General features: G+C 42.7%; 1 protein-coding gene across 5 annotated transcripts in view; it reads left to right on the top strand.

Annotated features, from left to right (window-relative positions):
- The window catches only part of CPQ (carboxypeptidase Q), a 540701-nt gene that overhangs the window by 415610 nt on the left and 111856 nt on the right, over positions 1-13235 (top strand). For all 5 annotated transcript variants that reach the window (XM_040354748.1, XM_040354747.1, XM_040354749.1 and 2 more), the window contains exon 6: positions 11140-11231. In XM_040354748.1, the coding sequence (XP_040210682.1) occupies positions 11140-11231 (92 nt within the window). The remainder of the gene's footprint in view (positions 1-11139; positions 11232-13235) is intronic.

Raw genomic sequence — 13235 nt, forward strand, 5'->3', positions numbered from 1 at the left:
TATGGGCACAGTAGCTGCGTTTGGGCACAGCGAGGCTGCAATTGATGTGGTTTGTTTTTTGCTTGTTTGCGCCCCCCCCCAAAGAAATTTGAGCACCAACCGCCACTGGATGTGCATGAGACCCAAGGCTCTCCTGGTTCTCTCGCTCTCCTGATTGGCTGAGAAGCAACAGCAGGAGGCATTGACTCATGCTGCTGCCAATCACAGCCAGTGAGGCTTGTGTGGGGGACAAGGCTGAGCCATGCTCTGTGTCTTATGAACACAGAGAACCAACTTGGAAGCGAGTGCGCACAAGTGCACTCACAGGAAGCGGCTTGCTATAGGAGCACTCTGCAAATTGGAGGGGTCCAGAGAGCCAGGGGTGGGGAAAGGAGAAGAGGAGCTGCTCTGTGCACAACCACTGCACAGAGCAGGTAAGTGTGACATGCTTGTTTTTTTTTTTCCTTATAATTTTTTTTCCTTTACAATCACTTTAAATATAAAAAAACGTAACTGCAAGGTCCTATCGAGACATAGGAAATGGCTGCGGTGATAGATCAAACATGGTGGGTACACCAATAGCAGACATCTAAGCTCAATAATTAGAACTAATGAGGGTAAGTACTTAAAATACATGTGTCACCCCAAAAATTAGGACTTCCACGTTATGTAAAAGTAGCATCCCACGGTCTGTTCGGAAACAAAGGGCAGTCCTAAATGCAAGTGTCCTAAATATATCTAAATACAGTATATGTGACTTCAAAAGGGCAGGTATAAATCCAAAAGCGGAAAACTCTGGTATATATGGCAGATGTAAACATTTAGCAAAAGAAGCAGACAAGCAAAGCGGCAAGTGGATAACTAGTCTACTATAAGAAGGTCCTTTCAGATCTCATTCTATGTACACTGTGCTAAGGTGATTTACATCCACAGGACAGCATCTGCAACTCCATTGCAACTTCAAAGAACATTCAGCGGCAATCATTTTAGAAAATGACATACATGAACAGTGATTCCTCACACAAGTCTAGAGAAAGTAAATATCACATTTACGTGACATTTTTGGTACCACCAAGCTAAATCTATTTGCTGTTGTGTTTTCTTTGCCTCACAGTACATTAATTCATCATGAAAGTGCTTTGGGCCTTTTGTCCGGTATTAAAGAATACAAATGTCAATACAAATAGATCATTTAAAAGGACTGGAGGGAGTAGCGGCACATTCTGTATCTGTAGTAAGTGTACCAACCTCAATGTAATTAACTTTAAATAAGATTGATTCATATATCGCTATATTGTGTAGGTTAAAGAAGAACTCCATGGTTACGGTTTGCGTCTACATTGACCAGCTGCCTTTTATGTTCACGTTGACCGTGCCATCTTTGTAAAATTAATTCTAGTGCTACCAAAACGATGTAATATGAGAACCAACCTAAACTATCCAGTTTTTCTGTGTACAGACAGGCCATTGTAATTATACTTGTTTGTACAATGTCTGTAAAATCTACCATCAGATGGGATGCATGCGCTGAGCCTTAGGCAGGCCATAGATGGTGCAAATTTATTTCCTGCAACCACAGTTTGCAGAAAATAAACTTGCCAGATTCCCCCATCAACACAGACTGTGTTGACAGGGGAATCCTCCTGCCGAGTAATTGTCTTTTCCCATTAGGAGAAGACATGGATTATCGCTAGTGGCTATAGCAGCCGCTTGCGATAATCACAAGCAAATCTGGCAAGCTGGTTGTACCCGACTTGGTACGATCGAGCAACTAGCCTGCCCACCAACGGTTAAAATCTCGGCTGGTTCCTGCCAGGGATGGATTGGCCATTCGGGCTACAGGGAGTATCCCAGTGGGCCGATGGCTCACTGGGCCAGCTTCAGTGACAGCTGAATGCCGCGTCCCTTCGCTCCTCTGTCTCTCCCTCCCCGCAGCGCTCACCTGGGGGGGAACAACAAAGCAGGGGGAGGACCAGAAGAGCAGGGACAACGACAGGAGCATGACATGCCATTACTGGGCAAGGTTACCTTATCTGTAGAGGTTTCAAGGGGCTCCGGTGGGGCAGGTGACACCAGTGAAGGTCTGACTTGAGCCAGTGGACTAGTGAACGGTCTAGTGAATGTGTCAAGGAAGTTAAGAAAAGGTTCATTGTGCTTTATAAACATCTGATAGTGGTGGGTGACACCATTCAACAGAATAGGAATGTACAACGAGGAACAATATTGATTATTTGATTTTTGACATGGTCCATATGCATGTCCATCACTGTCAATGTATGTCCACCAAAATGTATTTCCATATAGCTGAAATTAAATCTTTAGGGGAAAGGATTAATAAAAATTTCACTTTATAAACTTTATAAAATAAGAAAAATAAACAAATGAATCCTTGCTGAAAATAGACTGTAAACAGCCTCCTCAATATTCTTAGAACTCCATTCTTTTCATAGGCGTGATACAGCATCTTAGACAATATACCATTATTCCAAGACAGTTTCTCATTTCTTTCTGTATGCTGGTCCGTGCCTGTGCATGTAAGCCTTTTTTCTGAATAATACATTATTTGTGCACTAGATAGGCAGCATGGCACAGAATCAGCTGCTGAGAAATATGTTTTCATGCAGCCATCAGCAGAGCGGAATTCAGGTATGCCTTTATTTAGAAGCAAAGAAATACCTTTCACCAGTCAGGAATGGAAGAATTTTAAGAACTCCTCAGGAACAATCCCAACTATTGTATGCTACTCTGTGCAATTTCATGAGCTCAGTATGATTTATTTTTCTTGTTTTGAGCATGTAATATTCAGCCTTTACATTTTTTGCGAAGTAGCAAATGATATAGTTAATAAAAAATATACACATGCGTTACAACTTTCTAAAATGGCTATGAGAGACACCAGAGCAGCAAATGGGGGGAAAAAGTGTGTTTACCGTATTAGGACTTGATTATAAGGTGTGGTTCATTCACAATCAGCATGGTATGTTAAAGCGGAGGTCACCCTAAAAAACATCTATGTACCATCTCATCCAGCATACTTGCGTCAGCTACAGTATGCTTTTTTTTTTGCGCTGTATTTACCGTTTAATCCTTCAGTTTCATTTCAGACTCCCGTGGGGAGTAGGCGTTCCTATGAAGAGGGGAACATGATTGACTTCCGGCTATGGCGCGTCACGCGTTCCGAACATAGCCGGACTAGGTCTCGGCTCTTCACAGCGCTATACGGCGCCTGCGCACAGACTAGGAGCTGACTGCGCAGGCGCCGTATACAGCCGAGTCCCATTTTGGCTATTTTCGGAAGGCATGACGTGCCATAGCCGGACGTCAATCATGTCCCCCTCTTCATAGGAACGCCTACTTCCCGCGGGAGTCTGAAAAGAAACTGAGGGATTAAACGGTGAATACAGCGAAAAAAAAAATAAAAGCATACTGTAGCTGACGCAAGTATGCTGGACGGGATGGTATATAATTATTTTAGGGTGAACCTCCGCTTTAATGTGGAGCAAAGATATTTTTGAAATATTTGAAATTTGTATTCAATCTTTTAGTAGCATTACATGCTATGTAACTTTACCTGCTATATGCCAGTAGAATGTTATTAGAGACTGTCATAGTAAAGCCTAGACATGCGCATTCGTTTTCGTACGAATGCATTTTCGTCCGAATATCTTGGGATTTTTGCGTTCGTTCTAACAAACAATAAGTCCAAAATCCGAAAGATCCGACATACAAAAAAATGCTTTATTTTCGTTTTGTTGCGACAACAGTTCGATATACAGTACAGACCAAAAGTTTGGACACACCTTCTCATTCAAAGAGTTTTCTTTATTTTCATGACTATGACAATTGTAGATTCACACGGAAGGCATCAAAACTATGAATGAACACATATGGAATTATACATAACAAAAAAGTGTGAAACAACTGAAAATATATTTCATATTCTAGGTTCTTCAAAGTAGCCACCTTTTGCTTTGATTACTGCTTGGCACACTCTTGGCATTCTCTTGATGAGCTTCAAGAGGTAGTCACCTGGCGCCGCACCCCATCACTCTCCTTCTTGGTCAAATAGCCCTTACACAGCCTGGAGGTGTGTTTGGGGTCATTGTCCTGTTGAAAAATAAATGATGGTCCAACTAAATGCAAACCGGATGGAATAGCATGCCGCTGCAAGATGCTGTGGTAGCCATGCTGGTTCAGTATGCCTTCAATTTTGAATAAATCCCCAACAGTGTCACCAGCAAAGCACCCCCACACCATCACACCTCCTCCTCCATGCTTCACGGTGGGAACCAGGCATGTAGAGTCAATGGGCCAGATTCAGATAGATTAGCGGATCTTTAGATCCGCGTAATCTATCTGATTTATGATCCGCCGGCTCAATTTTGAGAGGCTAGTGCAGTATTCACAAAGCACTTACCTCGAAACTTGCACCGACGGATCGTAACTCCCCCGGCGGAATTCAAATTCCGTGGCTAGGGGGAGTGTAGTATTTAAATCAGGCGTGTCCCCGCGCCGATTTAAATGTGCATGCGCTGCCAACAAGCTTTATAAATTCTGGACTTTGAACAAATGTAGAAAAGGGAAAACTGCAAATAAACAGGTACAACGTACAGTGAAGGAAAAAAGTATTTGATCCCCTGCTGATTTTGTACGTTTGGCCATTGACAAAGAAATTACCAGTCTATAATTTTAATGGTGGGTTTATTTTAACAGTGAGAGACCGAATAACAACAAAAATATCCAATATCAAAAAGGTTATACATTGATTTGCATTTTATTGAGTGAAATAAGAATTTGATCCCCTATCAATCAGCAAGATGTCTGTCTCCCAGGTGCCTTTTATGCAGGTAATGAGCTCAGATTAGGAGCACTCTCTTAAAGTTAGTGCTCCTAATCTCAGCTTATTACCTGTATAAAAGACACCTGTCTACAGAAGCAATCGATCACATTCCAATCTCTTCACCATGACCAAGACCAAAGAGCTTCCAAAGGATGTCAGGGACAAGATTGTAGACCTACACAAGGCTGGAATGGGCTACATGACCATCGCCAAGCAGCTTGGTGAGAGGCTGACTACAGTTGGTACGATTATTCGGAATGGAAGAAACAAACAATTACTGCCTATCTTCCTCGGTCTGGGGCTCCATGCAAGATCTCACCTCGTGGAGTTTTAATGATAATAACAGTGGGGAATCAACCCAGAACTACACATGGGAGTCTTGTCAATTATCTCAAGGCAGCTGGGACCATAGTCACCAAGAAAACAATTGGTAACACACTAACCCGTGAAGGACTAAAATCCTGTAGCGCCCACAAGGTCCCCCTGCTCAAGAAAGCACATGTACAGGCCCGTCCAAAGTTTGCTAATGAACATCTGAATGATTCAGAGGAGAAATGGGTGAAAGTGTTGTGGTCCAATGGGACCAAAAGCAAGCTTTTTAAATAACAGCTCAACTCGCCATGTTTGGAGGGTGAATGCTGCCTATGACCCCATGAACACCATCCCCACCGTCAAACATGGAGGTGGAAACATTAAGCTTTGTGGGTGTTTTTCTGCTAAGGGGACAGCACACTCCACCACATCAAAGGGACAATGGACAGGCCATGCACTGCCAAATCTTGGGTGAGAACCTCCTGCCCTCAGCCAGGGCATTGAAAATTGATCGTGGATGGGTATTCCAGCATGACCATGACCCAAAACACACGGCCAAGGCAACAAAGGAGTGGCTCAAGAAGAAGCACCTTAAGGTCCTGGAGTGGCCTAGCCAGTCTCAGAACCTTAATTCCATAGAAAATATGTGGAGGGAGCTGAATGTTCGAGTTACCAAACGTCGGCCTCAAAACCTTAATGACTTGGAGAAGATCTGCAGAGCGTGGGACAAAATCCCTCCTAAAAAGTGTGCAAACCTGGAGGCCAACTACAAGAAACGTCTGATCTGTTATTGCCAACAAGAGTTTTGCCACCAAGTAACAAGTCATGTTTTGTGAAGGAGTCAAATACTTATTTCACTCATTAAAATCCAAATCCATTTATTAACTTTTTTGAAATGCGTTTTTTCTGCATATTTTTGTTTGTTATTCTGTCTCTCACTGGTAAAATTAACCTACCATTAAAATTATAGACTGATCATTGGTTTGTCAGTGGGCAAACATACAAAATCAGCAGGGGATCAAATACTTTTTTCCCTCACTGTACAGTATGTAGGAGAATTTGTTTTGATTTTTGTGTATCAACTGATAAGTCTCTTCACTGGTTATATGTAAGGGTTTACAACCACTTTAAAGGTTAGAGATGGAGAGAATGTTATTCAGCAGATTTTTCTTTCCTCCCGTGCCACTCTCATAAGATGGCAATAGCATGTGAAAAAGACTCATATTCATGTTTAACTGACTGCCTTCACTGTACCTTGACTGGGGCTTAGGAATCACTTTATTACAGATTTACTGAAGCATCAGGCCCTCATCTCCCCCACAGTCTAGGCATGTGCCTGGAGCCCTAAGCTTTTTCCCAACTGCCAAGTCTCACTTGGTGAGCAGCAGAAGCACCATCGCTGGCATCTCATCTCCAGCCTATGAACTTTTACCCTTCTAAGTAAGTTACTCATTGAGCAGGAACCAGGATTAGGTGCTAGCAGCTTAATGTTGCAAAAAGCGCAGGAATATGTACTATTGCAACCTTGTATTATTTACCAAAAATAATCTTTTTTTTTTTTTCATTTTGGATGGTGTAGGTCAGAACCCATATCCGTTTTTTATTTGCTGTGTGTATCTAAAACTTGACAGCTGTCAGCAGAACAGGATGAAGGAAAATGTTCCAAAAAAGACAACTGGTTTGGAAACAACAGTCTAAAGCCTCGTACACACAGTCTGATTGTTGGACGACCGACCGTCTGATTTTTGTCAAAGGGGCGTGTGCAGGATTTTGTCTAGCATACTAACGATACGCAAATTGTCTTTTGACAAACATGAATGTAGTGACGTACTATGAGTGTATAAAGAGGAAGTTCATTTCTCAAGCGCCACCCTTTTGGGCCCCTTCTGCTAATTTTGTGTTAGTAGAAGTTTGGTGAGCATTGATTCGCGATTTTAAGATCGTACAAAACAAATGCCTTTTAAAATATGTTTTGGCATAACTACTGTATTTGCAAAGCAGCTTCAGGCCCCGTACACGCGACCGAGTTTCTCAGCAGAATTCAGCCAGAAACTCGATCGGAGCCGTATTCTGCAGAGAAACCCGGCCGTGTGTACACTTTCGGCCGAGGAAACCAACGAGGATCTCGTCGGGCCAAATAGAGAACATGTTCTCTATTTCCTCGTTAGTCAACGAAACTATGTGTTTTGCTCGTCGAGTTTCTCGGCCGTGTGTACGGGGCCATTGTTGTCCCATTAAAGAAGATGAGAATTTTGACATTTCATCAATTGCCACGTCACGAATGTTAATTCTAGATTACGAACAGTAGTTTACAAGACCAAACTCTTCCCAGTCCTTCCTTGATTCCGAGCATGCTTGTCTGTACTTTCGACTTTTGTGTGACGGATTTCTGTACTGACCATTCGAAAATCAGAAGTTGAGTTCATATCAGACAAGTTTTATAGCCTGCACATCCAGCTTTTGTCTGATGTAAGTCAAATTGTCTGTCAAATGCACAGTACTAACGATCCCAAAATCAGCACACAGCTTGTCTTCTGACTTTTCCCTTCTGATTTTTGTACCGTGTGTACGAGTCTTTAGAGAGGTTTTCTTTTACTGTCAATTTTGTCCACAGAACAAAAAGTGAAGGGACGTCTCCCCAATGGTGACAGAGGTGTCAACTCTTTCCAACTATTTTCATATCTAAAACATTTTTGGCTATACAACTTTTCACTAACAATGTGTAGTAACCAGCAGTTTTTTTCACATGATTTAGCAGTCAGAACGCTCAAACTCTTTTTGGTTGGATGTTATGCAGTGGCGGCTGGTGCTCAAAATTTTTGGGGGGAGCGCAAACGAAAAAAAAAATTGCAGCCTCACTGTGCCCATCACATGCAGCCACTGTGCCATCAAACACAGCCACTGTGCCATGCCGCCAAATGCAGCCACTGTGCCATCAATTGTCGCCCCTTTGCCATGCCATCAAACACAGCAACTGTGCCATCAATTGTCACCACTGTGCCATGCCATCAAATGCAGTCACTGTGCCATCAATTGTCACCACTGTGCCATGCCATCAAATGCAGTCACTGTGCCATCAATTGTCACCACTGTGCCATGCCATCAAACCGCAACTGTGCCATCAATTGTCACCACTGTGCCATGCCATCAAACGCAGCCACTTTGCCATCAATTGTCACCACTGTGCCATGCAACACAGCAACTGTGCCATCAATTGTCACCACTGTGCCATGCCACCAAATGCAGCCACTGTGCCATCAATTGTCACCACTGTGCCATGCCATCAAACACAGCAACTGTGCCATCAATTGTCACCACTGTGCCATGCCATCAAACACAGCAACTGTGCCATCAATTGTCACCACTGTGTCATGCCATCAAATGCAGTCACTTTGCCATCAATTGTCACCACTGTGCCATGCAGTCACTGTGCCATCAATTGTCACCACTGTGCCATGCAACACAGCAACTGTGCCATCAATTGTCACCACTGTGCCATGCCATCAAACACAGCAACTGTGCCATCAATTGTCACCACTGTGCCATGCAACACAGCAACTGTGCCATCAATTGTCACCACTGTGCCATGCCATCAAACGCAGCTACTGTGCCATAAAACGCAGCCACTGTGCCATGCCATTAAACGCAGTCACTGTGCCATGCCATCAAACGCAGCCACTGTTCCATCAATTGTCACCACTGTGCCATGCCATCAAACGCAGCCACTGTGCCCCTCAATTGTTGCTACTGTGCCAATTGTCACCACTGTGCCCTTTAATTGTCACCACTGTGCCCCATGATGCCACTGTGCCAATTGTCACCACTGTGCCCTTTAATTGTCACCACTGTGCCCCATGATGCCACTGCCATTGTCGCCCCTTTCCCTGTAAAAAGCACTTACCTGAAGCTTCCATGTCCTCCCTCGATATCTTCTGCCGCCGTGGTAAAGCTTCAGCCAATCAGGTTCCTGATAACCAGAATCCGGGAACCTGATTGGCTGAAACGGCCATCAGTCTTATGCAAGGACCGCAGATTGCCTGCGCTCCGAGTATAGACATCCGAGAGCCGGAGGGCGGTACTGGAAAAGCCTATCAGAGCCGCTGGCAGCGAGAGGGGGTGGCGCTGCAGCGCCCTCTATAGACGGCCGCCAGAACTGCGGTTAAAATGTCAAAATGACATTTTAGCCGAATAAAAGTTCTTAAAGGGCCCGTTTTTTTTTTTGTGACTGCGGGAGGGGGGGGGGGGGGACTTTGCCCGGTCGTCCCTATGGACGGGCCGCCACTGATGTTATGGCAACTTTGCATATCATTCTTTGGTTTATTATCCAGGCTGTGTATGCTGTCTTCCCTGTGTATTTTGTGTAGGCTTGTATTGAGACCATTTCCCATTACAGATTAATTGGTTTTTCAAACCACAGCGACCAGCCTACATGAGGGAAGTGTAGTGCTGTTTTTATCTATGGCTGGAACAGGTGTAATTAAGTGACAGTGGACAAACCTAGATTAAATACATATTTAAATTAGTCTCTAAATATCACATTGCCTTTTCTTACACAGTAATATAATAATATTGGTGACGTCCCCCCACCCTCCCTTGATGACTTGTGCTGTAGTATCTTTCTCATCATAATGAACAGAAACCAATAAGCAGCACAAATATGTTTCTTAGCGGTGAAAGCTAGCAGTTCTTTGACAAGGTCACAATGAAACGTCAATATATAAAGTCATTATGGTGGTAGTGTATTAATTAAATTTGACCTATGATCTCCACATCTTACCTCCCTGCTGTCTGAATAACATTGAAGAAGATTTTCAGAAGTTGATAGAAATACAAGTGGAGAAATGAAAAGTGCTAATCTTACTCGGTATTCTCTAGATCAGTGTTTCTCAACTCCAGTCCTCAAGGTGACCCCAACAGGTCATGTATTCAGGATTTCCATTATTTTGCACAGGTGATCTGATCAGTTTCCCTGCCTTGGTAATTACCACAGCCTTTTCATCTGAGGGGAATCCTGAAAACATGACCTGTTGGGGCGCCTTGAGGACTGGAGTTGAGAAACACTGCTGTAGATCAGTGGTCTCCAAACTGTGGCCCAGGAGCCAGAAGCGGCCCTTTGCTTTTATCTGACCCTTGTGGCACTGTTTTTTTTTACTGACACCAGTGAAGGACACAATTCCTTCCAATGACAACGATGGGGCACAATTCCTACCAATGACATCAACAATGGGGAACATTTGCCAAAAATCCACTAGAAAGCGCTCAGAGGACCACTTCCTAAATTACACGTGTGTATATTTGTGTGTGTCAAGTGACACCAAGAACCAAATTTATTAAAGTATTAGAGTTCAATTAAAAGTTGAATCAAAACGATACATAGAAGAGTAACACAAAATAACCACAGTGAAAAGGAGATCATCCAATATTGTGTAATGGTCACTGGATGGAACCCTTGCTGTGTGTAAAGCTTGCTCAGCCTCTGGAACTCGCCAGTGGTGCAGGAATATGGACAACTGTGCCTGGTCATTAAGGGATAATGTCCCAGAGGTAAAATGACCAGGGTGGAGGGGAACAATACCTTACTGGTGGTGTCCTGATGGTATGGGGATGGCTTGGTCCAGAGGAGCAATGTCCCACTGTGTTGGGAGCCGAGGCGTCAGTTCTCTGACACACAGCAACCTTTACACACAGCAAGGGTTCCATCTGGTGACCATTACACAATAATGGATGATCTCCTTTTCACTGTGGTTCTTTTGTGCCAACCTCCTATGTATTGTTTTAATTGAACTTTTATTTGAACTTCTCCTTTTGAATGTAGTTCTGCTTTAAGCAACTTGATTTTCTAGAAAATATAGACAGCAGTAGGCAAAACAAAAATTCTCATTATTTACAGATTCATATTCTTTGCCATTGTGGGCAATGTTTCTTCAAAACAGGGGAGGTTTTGCGGCTGTAAAACTATTGTTGCCAACTGACTCGTCCTGAAATCTGTTATGTGCTTTATTTCTCAGGTCTTCGTCCCAAAAGGACAATCCGCCTAGTGATGTGGACTGGAGAAGAACAAGGAGGTGTCGGTGCCAGTCAGTATTATGAAAGACACAAAGTAAGAAATTGATTCGTAGTTCCATGTTCAGGCAGATAGGTTCCACATTCAGCTGTTCGTTATGCTTCACAATACACCCAGTTTTATTGTGGTCTCTCCTTTATTAGCTCCACTTGCTCAGAATGTTGCAAATGAGTGGGTAATGTACTTCCTATACTCCGATCCCCATTAAGCTAAAGATGTGCTGTCTCATAGTGGGGGACATATAGAATGTTAAATGTGCTTGAGCAATAACCGGAAAAATAATAATAAAAAAACATTATTTTATATAGCGACTTTAATGGTGGCTTTTCAAAGCACTTTAAAAGGAAAACACAAGGAATACACAGGATAACATAACATAAAGGAAAACGGGACAATTAAATGAAAGCTTGTCTAAAGAAAAACCTTTTTAGATTTGACTTGAATGGGTTTCGAGAAGATGACTCTATGGTCTTATAAAGTGAATTCCAGAGTTTTGGAGCATAGCAAGAGAAGGCTCTGTCCCCCATTGAGTGTAGGTGAGTAGGGGGGACACACAGTAAACCAGAATTTGAGGAACGGAGGTTACGAGTGGGAGAGTAAGTTGATAAGACTTCAGCGAGATAATGGGGTGACAAGCCATAAGGAGCCTTATAGGTGAGCAAGAGGATCATAAGTCAATGCGAAACCTGACGGGTAGCCAGTGCAAGGACTTCAGGATAGGTGTAATACAATCACTTGTACCAGACCTAGTCAGGATTCTGGCTGAAAAAATTTAAACATATTGTAACCGATGTAACTCTTGTTTTCAATGCCTCCTGAAAACAGTGCATATCATATATGTGACTGTACCAAATGCTTGGGGGTTCTAAGTAATTTTCTAGCAAAAAATACTGATTTTACATAAAAACCAAATGTCAGAAAAAGGCCTGGTCTTAAAGTGGTTAAGGGGGGCTTGGGGGAGAAACTTTTGAATGAGGCTTGAACCAACCAAGTAGACTAACAAGACCAGAAATAACAATAATGAATTTGCATAACTCATATAATTTCGTACTGCACCTAATTTATTTCATTGCAAAAAAAATGCCGCTATGTAATACATGGGTATTACATTGCGGCATTTTATGTTTTTATTTTATTTGAAGAAGATTGATAAAGCAGCTTAATAAACAGTTCAAATACATAATGTATGTGTAAACAATGTTACCTGCCATACTGTGTAATACTGCTCAGCAACTTTTGATATTCTTTCGTCCTTGCTCCACTGTATAGCCAGACCCATGGCTACATTTTTCTCAATTGCAGGCAAAGGTTATCTGTCATGAGATAACAATGGAGGCAGCCATTGCTGACCTCCCTTTAAGGAAGTTTCTTCCCTGACTGTCATGCTGAAGCCTTGTTTTCAATGCAATCTGAGTCTGAGACTCAGATCATGTATTATTATTAAGGTACTTATATAGGGCCGTCAATTTACGCAGCACTTTACATATATATTGTACAATCACATCAGTCCCTACCCTCAAGGAGCTTACAATCTAAGGTCCCTAACACACATTCATATAATAGGGCCAATTTAGGCAGAAGCCAATTAACCTACCAGCATGTCTTTGGATGTATAGAGGAACTTGTTAGTGTTTGGTTGAAGCCATTTATTATCAATCAACTGTGTTTACTCTTTTTAAATCATAATGAAAACAGAGACTACCCAGATGACCCTGATCAAAAGTTTACATACCCCAGTTCTTAATACAGTGTATTGCCCCCTTTAACATCAATGACAGCTTGAAGTCTTTTGTGGTATTTGTGGATGAGGCTCTTTATCTTCTCAGATTGTAAAGCTGCCCATTCCTCTTGGCAAAAAGCCTCCAGTTCCTGTCAATTCTTGGGCTGTCTTGCTTGAACTGCACGTTTTGAGATCTCCCCAGAGTGGCTCAATGATATTGAGGTCAGGAGACTGAGATTACCACTCCAGAACCTTCACTTTATTCTGCTGTAGCCAATGACAGGTCGACTTGGCCTTGTGTTTTGAGAGCATTGTCATGT

Source organism: Rana temporaria, chromosome 5, assembly GCF_905171775.1.
Source record: "Rana temporaria chromosome 5, aRanTem1.1, whole genome shotgun sequence".
Classification (NCBI taxonomy): domain Eukaryota; kingdom Metazoa; phylum Chordata; class Amphibia; order Anura; family Ranidae; genus Rana; species Rana temporaria.